This window comes from Ambystoma mexicanum, chromosome 5q (assembly GCF_040938575.1).
Source record: "Ambystoma mexicanum isolate Mex_15411 chromosome 5q, UKY_AmexF1_1, whole genome shotgun sequence".
Taxonomy (NCBI): Eukaryota; Metazoa; Chordata; class Amphibia; order Caudata; family Ambystomatidae; genus Ambystoma; species Ambystoma mexicanum.
In genome coordinates, this window is record NC_090933.1 from 1404494220 (window position 1) to 1404508284 (window position 14065).

At 47.8% G+C, this 14065-nt stretch overlaps 1 protein-coding gene across 1 annotated transcript in view; it reads left to right on the forward strand.

Annotated features, from left to right (window-relative positions):
* LOC138498459 (fibrocystin-L-like) overlaps positions 1-14065 on the forward strand; it is a 1772245-nt gene that overhangs the window by 1101643 nt on the left and 656537 nt on the right. The window contains exon 22 of the mRNA XM_069622209.1: positions 8456-8578. Coding sequence (XP_069478310.1) covers positions 8456-8578 — 123 coding nt within the window. The remainder of the gene's footprint in view (positions 1-8455; positions 8579-14065) is intronic.

Genomic DNA, 14065 nt, shown 5'->3' on the forward strand with positions numbered 1-14065 from the left:
TAGGGGACCCGTCACACCCGGTCTTGCAAGACTTTTTTAAAATTTTCACTAACCACTATCTACGGGGAGCGTCACATCCTTTCAGCCGAATGGCAAAGTTCGTCCCATATTTCCAAAACTCTATAGTTTACTCAGATCGATGGCTCTTAAACCATCCTCTGCTTCCAAGTGAACTGGATAATCCAGCCCCTTTGATGAGTAGCAATTACCCTTGAGATGGATGGGGATGCAGACCTTACTCATACATCAATAATGGAACCGACTCAAGAAGTTGACAAAAGGAAGACTGCTTTAATATCACCCTTCTAAAACAGGGAGCATAATGAACATCAACACAATCGCTCCATCTTCAAATGCAACTCATTTAAGAAAAAAGAGAGCTTTTAAAAGTAATATGTGTCATCAATGACGTTGACCTACGTGTGTACTAACGTCATCCTACGTGGCAAACTACAAAAACCTCTGAGTAACAGGGATAGGTTCTAAGTGAACATCTAAGTATATGATCCATACTAGTCTAAAAAAGTGTAAATGTGTGATTGGCTACTTAACATCAGGTGGGGCAACTAAGATCTCCCCTTAAAATGACCACTATGAACGTCACTAAATACACAATGTCTCATTGGTTTTTATAACTATAGGACCCCTAAATGCGCAGGTCCTCTACAATTGGTTTGCACTCTACCCTCCTTCAGTATTTCCACCTAATTTAACAGCAAACAGGTTGGCCATCTTGATGCTGGTAAGGTTATCTTAACTTTAGCTTCCCACCAATAAGCATATCAATCCATCATCACCTCAGTGGTCTACTGTCAATTAGGCCTTTGAAATTCATCCTTGAGAGTGTTCTTAGCTCTGAGAAAATTAGGGAGTGAGAAGCACAGTCTGCCTCCATGCGTAGATGTGACCATCTCGTTCATCCAACTTCATATTTCCATGGGGCTACAGACCACACAATCAAGCCTTTTCGTGCATTTAATATTATTTTCTAATAGACCTCTGACGTCTTACTTGTTATGTTCACCCAAAATCTGCACCTCTGACCCGAATTACCTCAATGTCCCTCTTCCTTGTCCCAGTGCTTACGTACAAAGTGCCCATACACATGTACTGGGGTGAGGAAGAATGGAGCTACAAGTAATGAAGATTACCAGCAAGTAATCATGGCATTAAACACAAGCAGTGGAACAACACCATTGATCCGACTGGGCTTCAGTCCTCTCCCCCACCCCTTGTAATTTTGGGCTATGTTGATTCGCCCTGGCTGACCTACAAAGCCGTTGCCGGACAGAACAGGACAGAGATGTTAAACGGCGCCTGGGTTTAGCCATTAAAAAAGACCCGGCAATTACTAACGTAAAGCATTTCACTGTTAGTTATTAGGCTGTTGAAATTGTGTTGTGGGTTTAGTACTTGCATACCAGGGGAGTGATTGGATGGGTAGAAAGGAGACATGAGATTGCTCATTCTCACAGCAGTCCATAAGTGGGATCTTTCAGACTAAAAGAGATGTTACTATTAAATGAGATTTTAAAGATTTTTAAATTTTAAAAACATTTTAAAGACATTTTAAAACATTTAAAACATTTTAAAAACATTTTAAAGAGATGTTAAAATGTTACTGCTTGTAACATTAAAGCTGCACTAGAATAGTCTCATTAGAATGCGTAAAAAAGTTAAACGCCCCCACACAAATAAGTTCGCTCCTCCCCCACCGCCCGTGAAGTTAGTGCCTTGCCCGACATTTGAAGGGCTAGCCCCCCGAAATGTAGGTTTTGTTGAGCCCCTGTACACACGCACGCACACCCAGCCACCCATACATTTGTGTGTGCACCTTTTCACCCTAACCTCACATAGGCACACCCAGGCTGCATAACGCACTCACTCATTAATACACATTACATTATATACACATATATATATATATATACACACACTTACATGCATGCAAACTCATTTAAAGAAAATCTATTTTCTTACCTTTAATCTGTTGGTCCAGGGAACAAGATTTCCAACTCCCTGCAGCAGCCAGAATGCTTGTTCCCGTCATCTGTAGAGGATATGGAGGCCTCCATGTCATGGGGTGGAGAGGGGCCCCATTATTTTAAAAAGTCAGTCTGACTTCATAAAGAAATTATTTCAGTTACAGAAATAATGTATTGTAGACGTCCTTGTTATTTCCTGTAGTCTTCCATGTCATGGGGTGGGGGCGCCCTCGCACTTCATAAAGAAATAGTATCTATTTATAGTCACTCTGCCTTCATAAAGAAATTATTTCTTTATTAAGGCAGAGTGACTTCAAAAAGAAACTTTTTAAACATTTGTTTTGTTTATTTTTTGTCTGAGGGGGCCCCATCCCAGGACATGTGCGGGGCCCCCTGCACTGTGAGGGCTGTGGGGGGCCCCGCTACACCAGTGGTTGCCAAAGAAGCTAGGAAAGAGTGCTTGAACATGCACCCTGGTTCTCTTTCCTTGGCATCCATTCTAGAGAAGTGGAGGCTTGGGTAGGGGCAATTAAAGGAGAGGTTTATAATCTGCAGCAGTGCATTTTAGGTGGGTGTAGGGTAGGAAGAGGTTAGTCAAGAGATGTGCCCAAAGTGTTAGAGAAGTACGCCTGAGCTCTTCTAGCATCATAAAGTGGGCAGTATGCCAATGAATAATGGCTGTGTTATTGGCATTCTGATTGGCTGGAATGGCTAATAGACTTTCTATTTAATTGTGCTCAGATATCGGTTCCCCTGGCTTCGACTAACAGTGCCCTCTGCTGGCTATACCCCTTACTTAAAGCATTACAAGACAATAGTAGGGCTGGATTTACGAAGCTTGTTTCCATGGGATTGCACTCTTGTATAACACTTTGGTAAATCAAGCCCTAGAACTTTGTGTTTTGCAGCGCACTTCGATGGTGTAAAATGCATTGAGAAGAGTGCAGCATGTTTTGATCAATGATTTTATGTGCCTCAGCTGCAGAGTAATGCGGCCCATTCATTTAGTATACGACAGCGCCCAGTATCTGTCTTGTGTCCCTTTGCACATTCTTTGTTTGGTGTGCACAATGACGTTACTGCCAGTGAAAATACACACGCTCTGTAGTTGCATTTTCCTTAATGTGAATGTGCATGTTAAGAGTGTTTGCTGATGCGCAACCATAAAATGACACTGTCCTACATCTTCCTTGCTGAAGGTTGGATACATACATTCTTCGATTTATACAGAATTGCAAAATTACAATAATATGTATCATCCCTTTGCCAAGAGACCCTCCTGGGCCTTTTTTTGTATTTGTATTTTTCTGGCTGCTCGCAGCGCTCTTAGCGCTGTTGTTTCTCCCTCCCTCCCTACCTCTCTCCCACCCCTCCCCGGCATCCATTTCCTGGTCCCTGATCCCTCTCGCCTCCCAGCCCGCCCACCTCCCTCGATTGACTGGCTGTTGGTCATCACTGACCCTCCCGGGGCAGCCCTCTGCCCGTGCAGCCCCTGTGGCTAAGGGCCCTAGGCAGAGGGCGGCCCCTGCAGAGGCGGCTCCAGATCGTGCCTGCAGGTGTCAGAAGCCAGTGGCCAGCCGTCAACCAGCAGCCACTAGTAAGGTAGGAGTAGCCGGGCCATGTATGGAGCCTGCACTCTACCCTGAACATTCCTGCCACATAGCAGACTCTCAGACTTAGGTGTGTTTTTCTCCGGTATTCAAAAATTGCTTTGTAAAAGTACATACAATTGGATTGTAAAAGTCTTAAAATTGCATTGTGAAACCTAGGCCTTTTTCCCATTATACAGGACTCTTAGACTTAGGTGTGTTTTTCTCTGGTACTCAAAAATTGCATTGTAAAAGTAGCGCTGTTTTATGGTCTTCTTAGCAAAGCATTCATCTAGCATACTTTTCTACCATTGTCTGAGCGCCTGTGGTCTTGTCCAATTGTCTACTATTGTCTTGTCTCTCTCTGTCCTGTCTTCTTGTGCCCCTCCCTGTATCCTTTCCTAGGGTTCTTCCCTCCCCAACCCACCCCCCTTCCTCTTCTTACCTCTCCCGACCTACTCAACGGTGCTCACTGTCTCCCCTATATTTTCAAACTGCTTCTCTATCGACGTTCCTGCTCTCCTCACTAAATCTGGTAGGAAGAAGTTTAAAAAGGATATCCTGGTCTCCAATCCAGGCTTCCGTATCGCTGACACCTATACCAGTGATTCCTCCAGGCAAACCCTCACTGACATCCTCTTTGTCATTCCCTCACCAGACCTATGGACTCTTCATATGGTCTGTGTGCTTTCCCCTTTCTCTTCTTCTCCCATTAATCATTAATGGTGGCCCTCCTGGCCTCCTTCCACTCCTCTAAGGTCATCATTAATGTTTACCTGAATGGTACCGTCTTGGTCCAAGGCACTCAGGCCAACCTTCTCCTTTTGATAAATGCTTCCCACGCCTCATCCATTTCCTTTCTTCTCCTACTGTTCCCTCTCTTCCCTTCAGGGCTTCCTTTCCTCCCCTACTGTCTACTTCCTGGCTACATTGCGCTCTCCTCCTTCCTCATCTTCCCCCCCTCAGGCTTCTTCTACACCTCCGCAGGGCATACCTCTAATCTTTACACATCCCCGGAACTCTTTCAAGGATGGCAACCTTCTCCATATTGCCACTCTAAACTCTCGCTCAGCTGTCAAACACTCCTCTGCCATCTGCCGCCTCCTTGAAGAATGTGACGTGGATGTCCTCGTTCTCACTGAGACATGGTTCACCGCCAGCTCTGTCACAAGCTTTGACACCCTCCTCCCTGACGGCTACAAGATCCTCTCAGCACCCAGTTCCATTTGCTCCGTAGATGGTGTAGCCCTGATCTTCCCTGAGTGGATTCCTGCCTCTGTCATTCCTAGGCAGGCCTACTCCTCTTTTGAATGCCTCATCTGCAGGCTCTCTCTATCCCCTGGCCATTCCCTTACTGTGGCTACCATATATAGGCCACCTAGTCTGATCTCCTGCTTCCTCTCTGAGTGGATGGACCTCTCCTCTTTCCTCCTGGTCCCGACCACCCAACTCCTCCTTCTTGGAGACTTTAACATCAACCTGGATGCTGCCTGTCCTTCCTCTGGACTCTTTTGTGACCCCTGCAACTCTCTCTTACTCTCTATTCTCCCCTCTGGCCCGACTCACTCTGCAGGGCACACTCTGGATGCGCTGATCTCTACAGACCCTCCCCTTTCTATCCCTCTCACCACTCCTCTCCCCTGGAGTGATCACTTTCTCCTTTCCTCCAAGCTCACCCTCTCTACCCCTCAGGCCAAGCCAACTCCAGCACTGACACCTACCTTCTCGGATATCCGGCCCATAAAGCATGTGTCAGTTGAGGCTTTCCCTGCCACTTTCTCACACCCTCTACCCCTTTGGCTGACTCTCACCCTGACACAGCCCTTCCTATGCTTCACTCTGCTATATCTGATACTCTCGATGTTCTTTCCCCTGTCATGAGGAGCTGTTTGAAGCCCAAAGCCAAGTGCAACTCCTGGTACGACTCAGACCTCGCCACCCTTAAACGCAAGTGCAGGGTGGCTAAGAGGAAATGGCGTGCTTCCAGTACATCCTCTGACAAACTGGCCTGCCGCTTGCTCCAAAGGCAATACCGGCTCTCTGTCCGCACCAAGAAGAGAGCGCACATCCAAGCCTGCGTCTCTGCAGCATTTAACAACTCAGCTGAACTCTTTAAACTCTGCAAAGAGTTGGCCAATCCTTCTGCAGTTTCTACCTCTCCTGTCCCCTCCCAGGCCCTCTGCACTGCCCTGGCTTCTCATTTCATCTCTAAAACTCAGGACATCCTGTCCTCTCTCTCTTCCTCTCCCCCTTCTCCCTCTACTCCCTGCTCTTCCTCTGGTCCGTCTGTGGCCACCTCTCCTCCCTCCTTCTCTGCCTTTACCCTGTTCTCCCCAGACAAGGTTTCTAGACAAGTCCGATCTATGAACGTCTTGTGTAAACAGGTTCACCTCTGTTCCTCCAAAACCATCAAGGACTACATTGACACCTTGGCTCCTGCTCTGGCTGACTTCTGCAACCACTCCTTCTCCACTGGAGTCTTCCCTTCCCCCCTGAAGCACTCCCTTGAGCACCCTCTTCTTAAGAAACCCTATGCCGACCCGTCGTACCCGGCTAACTATCGCCCAATCTCCATCACTCCTTTCCTGGCAAACTTCTGGAAAGGCTGGCCATCTCCCAGCTTAATCCTCACACTGAATGTGTTGGTTGTCTCCATGACCAGCAGTCTGGCTTCCGAGCTGCCAGAAGCACGGAAACTGCTCTCCTGAACATCCGCGAAGACCTGCTCTCCAACCTTGATTCCAACACCCTCTGTGTCCTCATCTTACTTGATCTCTCGTCTGCCTTTGACATGGTCAACCATGCCATCCTGCTCAACCGTCTCCGTGATAACCTGGGTATCACCGATCAGGCCCTGGCGTGGCTGACTTCTTTCCTCTCTGATCGACCCTCCCAGGTCCAACTGAGGTCCTTCCTCTCCTCTATCTCTATCTCTACCTGTGGTGTTCCCCAGGTGTCTAACCTCTCTCCCTGGCTGTTCAACTGATAACTGCCACTTCTTGCCAACCGCATTGCCGCTCTCTGCCTTAACTTTCAGTAGTATGCGGATGACACTGAACTCATTGTCAGGCTCCCTTCCACCACCTCTTCTCCTTCTCTAATCTCTGGCTTTGCAGGCGTGGTGTGGCGCCATTGATCTCTCCCTTAATGCCACTTGCTCCCTCCTTTCCTGTCACTCTCTGGCCGGCCTCTCTTGGCCCTCTTCATGCTCCCACTTGCGAGGCTAAAAACCTCGGGGGTCATCTTCGACCCCATACTCTCCTTCTCTCCTCACATCTCTGATGTCCCTATGTAGTCACACTACCAGATGCACCTCCTCAGAGGTATTCTTCCTTTCCTATCCTTCCCCCGGAAGCTCACTCTCTCTAGAGCTTTGGTTTTCTCAAGGCTGGACTACTGTAACAGCTTCTATCTAAATCTGCCTGCCTCAACTCTCCACCCTCTGCAACCCATCCAAAACAGGACTGCAAGACTTGTCCTTGGCCTCAAACCCAGGAATCGTATCTCTCCAGGAACGAAATCTCTGCACTGGCTCCCAGTGGCGGCAATGATTAAGTTCAAAACCCTCTGCATTGTCCACAAGGCCTTCTGGCGTCTGGAGACTCAATTCCTTCAACTCTCTCTTCCGAAATATCTTCCTACTCGAGCTCTTTGCTCATTCGCCTCCAACTCCCTCAGGGTCAGTCGCTTCTCCAAGCAATGAGTTGGTGGTAGATCTCTTTCTTCGGCTGGGGCCTGCTTCTGGAACAGCCTCCCTGCTCTCTGAAACATGAGGAGAACCATCTCCGGTTCCGAAAGCACCTCAAGACCTTCCTCTTTGCTTCTGTTTTCTCTCCTCCTCGCCCCTGCTGATCTCCTGGCTGAAACTGCACTGGTTACCTGGCTACCCTCTGATCTCGGGCCCAGGTCCCCCCCAGTGCCAGTTGCACACCTGCTCACCTGCACTGCCCCCCTGGAAGCCCTTGCACTCGGGGGCTGTTTCTGTATCCCTGCAGCCCCCTACCAGCACTTGACACTTGATGTTTATGTTATGTTTATGATTATTGAATTTATATAGCGCTTTAAGCCAAAGCGCTTTACAATAAAACAACAGGTACAGTAGTGAGTGAAGCATATTTACAACATGAAACAAGTCATTAGAACAATCTGTAGAAGAATTTACTAGAAGGAGGGGGAGAGTGGGGGAAGGGGACGGGGGGATGTCTGCTCTTACCCTTGCACTTGCCACCAGCTGGCCGCACTTTCATTTATTGTTTTATTGATTATTGTCTTATTTATTTTACTGTTTATTCTATGTACTGCACTGCCCCCTCGCCCTTTTCCCCCGCACAGTTCCCCCTCCCGCCTCCACATAACTTGTGCAATCTCAATGTCACCTGGCCTAGTAAGATCATTGTCACTGTCTTCCCTCTCTTCCCCCTCCCTTGCCTCGTCGTGTCTTGAAACACTTTTCTATAGGCGCATTATAAACGCTATATCATGTCATATTTGGTACGAATGTTGGAAATTCACTTTTTAGTAATACCGAAAGACAAAATTGGTTTAAGGAGCACATATGTGGCTAAAGTGAATTTGAATAGCACCTATACAAATCTAATTAGTATGATTGTAGATTCATGTAATTCGGTGTATTGCATTAGTCAACTAGATGAGGACTTATGGAACTGAAAAGTTGTTGTAATCACTCAACACGAGGTTGATATGAAAATATTTTGAATAGTGTGGCTGGAAAATCCAGAAGACACAAGTATTAAACTTATCAAATCAAAGAGTTCATACATTTTAAATGGTGCTATCATGTCATAATTCATTAACTCAACAAAAATCCAGACTGGAATTGGCAATATATTCACACTGATGATATTTGCATTCTTTTCTCAGTTCAATGATTCAGCCACCTTCGGTACGAATGCTCATGTGGCTGCTTCACCTGTGGTTGACGGACACCTGAACCGACGGCATATCACTGGGGACATGCTGCGAACCCCGCACTCCCAACCACAGGTACAAAATTTCTGAAGAAATCAATATTATTTTGAAAATACTGAGAGTGGCAACATGTGTATTCCCTTGATCATCTAAGACATCCTTGGATCAGTAATTTAGCACACAATTTGGGGTCACCTATATAAGTCAGACTGAGGGGCCTCCCAAGCCCCTCAACAATGCAGGGGCCGCACCACAGTCCAGGTCTGCCTTGACCACCAGGCATGCACAGCGCCCATGTTGATGATCATGATACTGTAGGGGTACTCCATGCATTGCACTAGGTGAAAGATGCAAGTATGTATTTTAATCAAAGCTTAAATGTTTCACAAGCGACAAAATGAGGGGGTGGTCACGGTCATGGCATCCAAATGTACCAGCCACAGTAGCAGCTGGTGAATTATTCTAATTGGCAGGGTGTAAATATTTTCCACAAATATGTGAGAACATTTATTGAATAACGGATTGCATTATACAGTTTCTGTGAACATTTGGGTAAAAAGTCAGTTTGCAACCGGTTTTGAGAAAATCCAAGAGATACAAGTCACCCACAGTACACAGGAGCACAGTACACCCAAAGCACTTTCATGATACCTTTCACCACAATATATGCCAGCATTCCCATGAAAGAGCATACTCATGTTTGCTTTGCACATAATCTCAGTAAAGGCACTATAAGAAAACATGTCCAAGCTGGCTCTGTCCATATATGCCAATGTTAGGAAATATTTCTCTTTTGACAACTTTCCCTCCATAGTTCCTATGGACCCCCAATCTGTTTGATTTGTTTTTTACCCTGTTCTGACTTTTGAAAGAGACGTAAAGCCTTCAGCTTCACTTCCCTTGCCTTTTCCTCATTTGTTATGGGGAAACTGATCAGTCTTTCAGACCGTCAGTACTGGGAAACTGTGCTTCCCTTTTACATTGTGTGAACCTAAGAATAACTGTAATACCACATAGTAGCGTATATAGTGTGCTAGTTGTTGAACTAGAGTGTTTCTGAGTACATAGTGAATCTTATTAATGTGTACATATCCACAGAATTTCTATGTAATTTAATAAAACAACCAGGGTAGCGCCTGACATTTTGTGTAGACAATCCTTTGTGGGGATTTGGGGATTCACTGTACGCACCAAGAACCAGCTTGCATCACCTCTGTGAGTCTCAGCCTTAGTTGCTCGTCCACGTTTATCCCTTGAGAGCCTTGGCGGGGGTACAACCCACCTCTCCCTAGTCTTTATGCTGGTGGCAGAGTGGTGGGATCACTGGTTTTTGGACTCAGTGTTTAACCTTGATTCCTGCAAACCATCTACACTAGAAAGGTTAGTGGTATATACTAAATACATCACTACAAACAATGGAACCCACTGCTAATGGTAAACTAACCAGAATGAAAAGCTCTACAGGGTGCTTGTGAAATGAGAGATTTACACTTTGAGGATATGTCTAGGGCAGAGCTGATAGCTGTCCTTGTGGATTACCAGGGAGATTCTGATATTCCTGATGAAAGGGGGGAGGATTCCAATGTGGACCTTGCCCCTGAAGATGTCAGAGTCTACTAGTGGGACTGCCACCACTCCTACCGCATCCCCTCAGACACCTGGCACTGTTGTTCAGGGGGATGCCCTGAAACTTGAACTACTGAAATTGGTGCTACAAAGACAAAAGTTAACCTTTCAGTTGTTAACGGCTTCAATTCAGCACTACAGCTAAGTCAATGCCTAGTTTGGGATGCTGATGGAAACCCTTATTGATGTATTTTTATGTCCAGTTTGTTTACTCTGGATGACAACCCTTATATAACACCCCTCTCTTAGAATCCCCCTGACCCCACTGAGCCAAGAAGTAGGTTTGTTTTGCCAATTAAAAAGGTTTATTCGAAAAATTAAACAATAGATATGTATCACACTTTTATAATAAATTAATATTTGATATCACACTTAAGAATATGATGTTGATCAACAATGGATAATCTTACACTAGCACACTTATTTTATTACTTAGGAGTTGGTATGGAAATAACAAGGTAGCTGGGAATGCTTTATGGTTTCAAGGAGATGCAAAGATGAATAAAAGGCAGTACAGAAATAAACTTGATTTGATTTCAGCAAAAGATAATATGATTACTTTTTCTCTGACAATTCACTCCCCCCCATGCAATGTAAGGAGATGGAAGTAACACACACAGTCTTCAGGAATACAATCACAGTACAATCCGAATTCAGTTCCCCCCTAGCAAGCTTAGAGAAACAGGGATGATTTTTAACACAGGCAAAGTACTTTAAAGGTGGTATGGAAAGAAGGGAAAAATATGCTAACAATGATTTTAATTCCCTATAAGAGATTCAGGGTGGGTGATAGCTACTTTAAATTAGTTCAGGATCACGGACCCAGAACTATTCATTATACTTTTTCCATAATCGCGCTTGACGCACTCAGAAAAAGTGCCGCAATTTGCGATTTGGCTCAAATTTCTTCACTTGTCAAAATAGCAGCTTCTTGCTTTCCTTTGCTGAAATTCGTTGCAACCTGACAATCATTCATAGAGCATTGCTAAAGTGATCCTGAACTAATTTAAAGTAGCTATCACCCACCATGAATCTTTTATAGGGAATTAAAATCATTGTTAGCATATTTTTCCCTTCTTTGCATACCACCTTTAAAGTACTTTGCCTGTGTTAAAAATCATCCCTTTTTCTCTAAGCTTGCTAGGGGGGAACTGAATTCGGATTGTACTGTGATTGTATTCCTGAAGACTGTCGGGGTAATTCATGGAATTTCGCACAAAAGTGGCGCACGCGGCTGGTGCACAGTGTTCCCGTGCGATAAACTGCGCCAGCCGCGTGCGCTAAAATCCATTTCCGCGCCCAGCGTATTCATGGAAAACCAGCCGTGGCACACAGTGGCGCAGCGACCCTGCAGCAGCGCCAGTTACGCCCCCAAGAACGCCCCTCGCGCAGGGAAAAGCCATCAAAATCCCCAATCCAGCGCAAAGGGCTGCGCTAACCTTGTACGAGCACGGCAAGCGGGGAACGTGTATCACTGGGGATCGTGGGAAGTTTCACACGCGACTGGCCCTGTGCGAGCGGGTTACGTGTATTACTGGGGTGCGCGGGAAGTTTCACATGCGATTTCAGCAGGGTAAGTGTATTACTGGGGTGCGCGGGATGTTTCACACGCGATTTCAGCAGGGTATGTGTATTTCAGGGGTGCGCGGGAAGTTTCACACGCAATTTCAGCAGGGTACGTGTATTACTGGGGTGCGCGGCAAGTTTCACACACGATTTCAGCAGGGTACGTGTATTACTGGGGTGCGCGGGAAATTTCACATGCGATTGGCCCTGTGCGAGCGGGTTACGTGTATTCCTGGGGTGCGCGGGAAGTTTCACATGCAATTTCAGCAGGGCACGTGTATTACTGGGGTGCGCGGGAAGTTTCACACGCGATTTCAGCAGGGTACGTGTATTACTGGGGTGCGCGGGAAGATTCACATGCGATTTCAGCAGGGTATGGGTATTTCAGGGTTGTGCGGGAAGTTTCACACGCAATTTCAGCAGGGTACGTGTATTTCAGGAGTGCGCGGGAAGTTTCACACGCGATTTCAGCAGGGTACGTGTATTACTGGGGTGCGCGGGAAGTTTCACACACGATTTCAGCAGGGTACGTGTATTACTGGGGTGCCAGGAAGTTTCACACGCGATTGGCCCTGTGCGAGCGGGATACGTGTATTCCTGGGGTACGCGGGAAGTTTCACATGCAATTTCAGCAGGGTACGTGTATTACTGGGGTGCGCGGGAAGTTTCACACGCAACTTTAGCAGGGTACGTGTATTACTGGGGTGCGTGGGAAGTTTCACATGCGATTTCAGCAGGGTACGTGTATTACTGGGGTGCGCGGGAAGTTTCACACGCGATTTCAGCAGGGTACGTGTATTACTGGGGTAAGGGAAGTTTCACACGCGATTTCAGCAGGGTACGTGTATTACTGGGGTGTGCGGGAAGTTTCACACGCGATTGGCCCTGTGCGAGCGGGGTACGTGTATTACTGGGGTGCGCAGGAAGTTTCACACGCGATTTCAGCAGGGTACGTGTATTACTGTGGTGCGCGGGAAGTTACACACACAATTTCAGCAGGGTATGTGTATTTCGGGGGTGCCGGGGAGTCCTACACGTGATTTGGCAGTGTGGGTCCTCCCAGGTGTTCCCTGTACACCCTCCACGGCCCCTGCAGGCAGCCCACACCACAGGGGACTACCCTGAACCCCTGGTCATGTCCCGCAGGCAGCCCACCCAACATGGGCATGCCCACCAGCAAAGGCACGTCTCCTTGCACTACTGATCACCAACTCATGTCCCCTTGCACCCCCACCCCCCAGCAGTGGGGGGCACCTGCCAGCAGGCCCCCACTCATGTCCCACTCATGTCCCCCTGCACCCCCAACCCCTAGCAGTGTGCGGCACCTGCCAGCAGGCCCCCACTCATGTCCCACTCATGTGCCCCTGCACCCCCACCCCCGGGTGGTCGGGGCAGGTCCACAGGGGGCCCTGGTGGCATCTGGGCCGGAAGACGGCATGGAGAAGGACTGGCGCATAGCCTCCATAGAGGAGGAGAGGGTCGCCAGAGTGGCCGACACATGTACGAAACCCCCGACCACGGCCGCTCCCAACTGGGCCACGTTGGCACGGTGCTCTTCGTGATGACGTGCGTGCTCCCCCCGGGAAGCACGCATGTCATCACGAATGACATCCATGCGCAACGCAACACCAATCGGGACCTTCCCCATATGGCCAGGGGTCCCCTCGTCCGCAGGTGGAGGGGAGTCAGATGACATGGACATCCCCCCTACCTGCGGACGGGCCTGGGATGGGGCATCCCTGCTGGTGCATGGTGATGCAGTCACAGTGTCAGGGACAGTGACATGCACAGGCCCCTCCACGGTGTCCTGTGCTGCCTCCTGCCCCTGGACTGCAACACTTGCACCAGCAGGGATGCCCCCACCAGGCCCCATGTGCGGCTCAGTAGCGGCCTCCTTTTCCTCTGTAGAAACCACCAACCTGGATGGCTCCACCCGTCTTCCGCCGTGGCAAGCCCCTGTGGGAGCTCACCCACCCCTTCCGCTGCAGCTTTGCTCCACAGCGCCGTCTCCGCCCTCTTCTTCACTTTGCGCTGTGTAGAGGGAGACATAGAACACAAGCGTTAGGGTACTGTACAATGGTCACCTAGACAGGAAGCAATAGCAGATGAGTGGCACTGTCAAAGATCACTTCCATCATGTCCCTCCACAACACATGGGTCATTGCAGGCAAAACACATGCAGTAACAGGCATGGCGCATGCTATGGACATTAGCAAACATGTCCTAGGGACTCTTGAAACATACAATGTTGTTTTGGAACTCACATGCATCATGGGTCATGCCTATCACATGCACACACTTCACCCTACTTTCATCCATCTGGACTCGTACACCCCAGACACAGTGGATCCAAGGATAACTAGGCTGCAT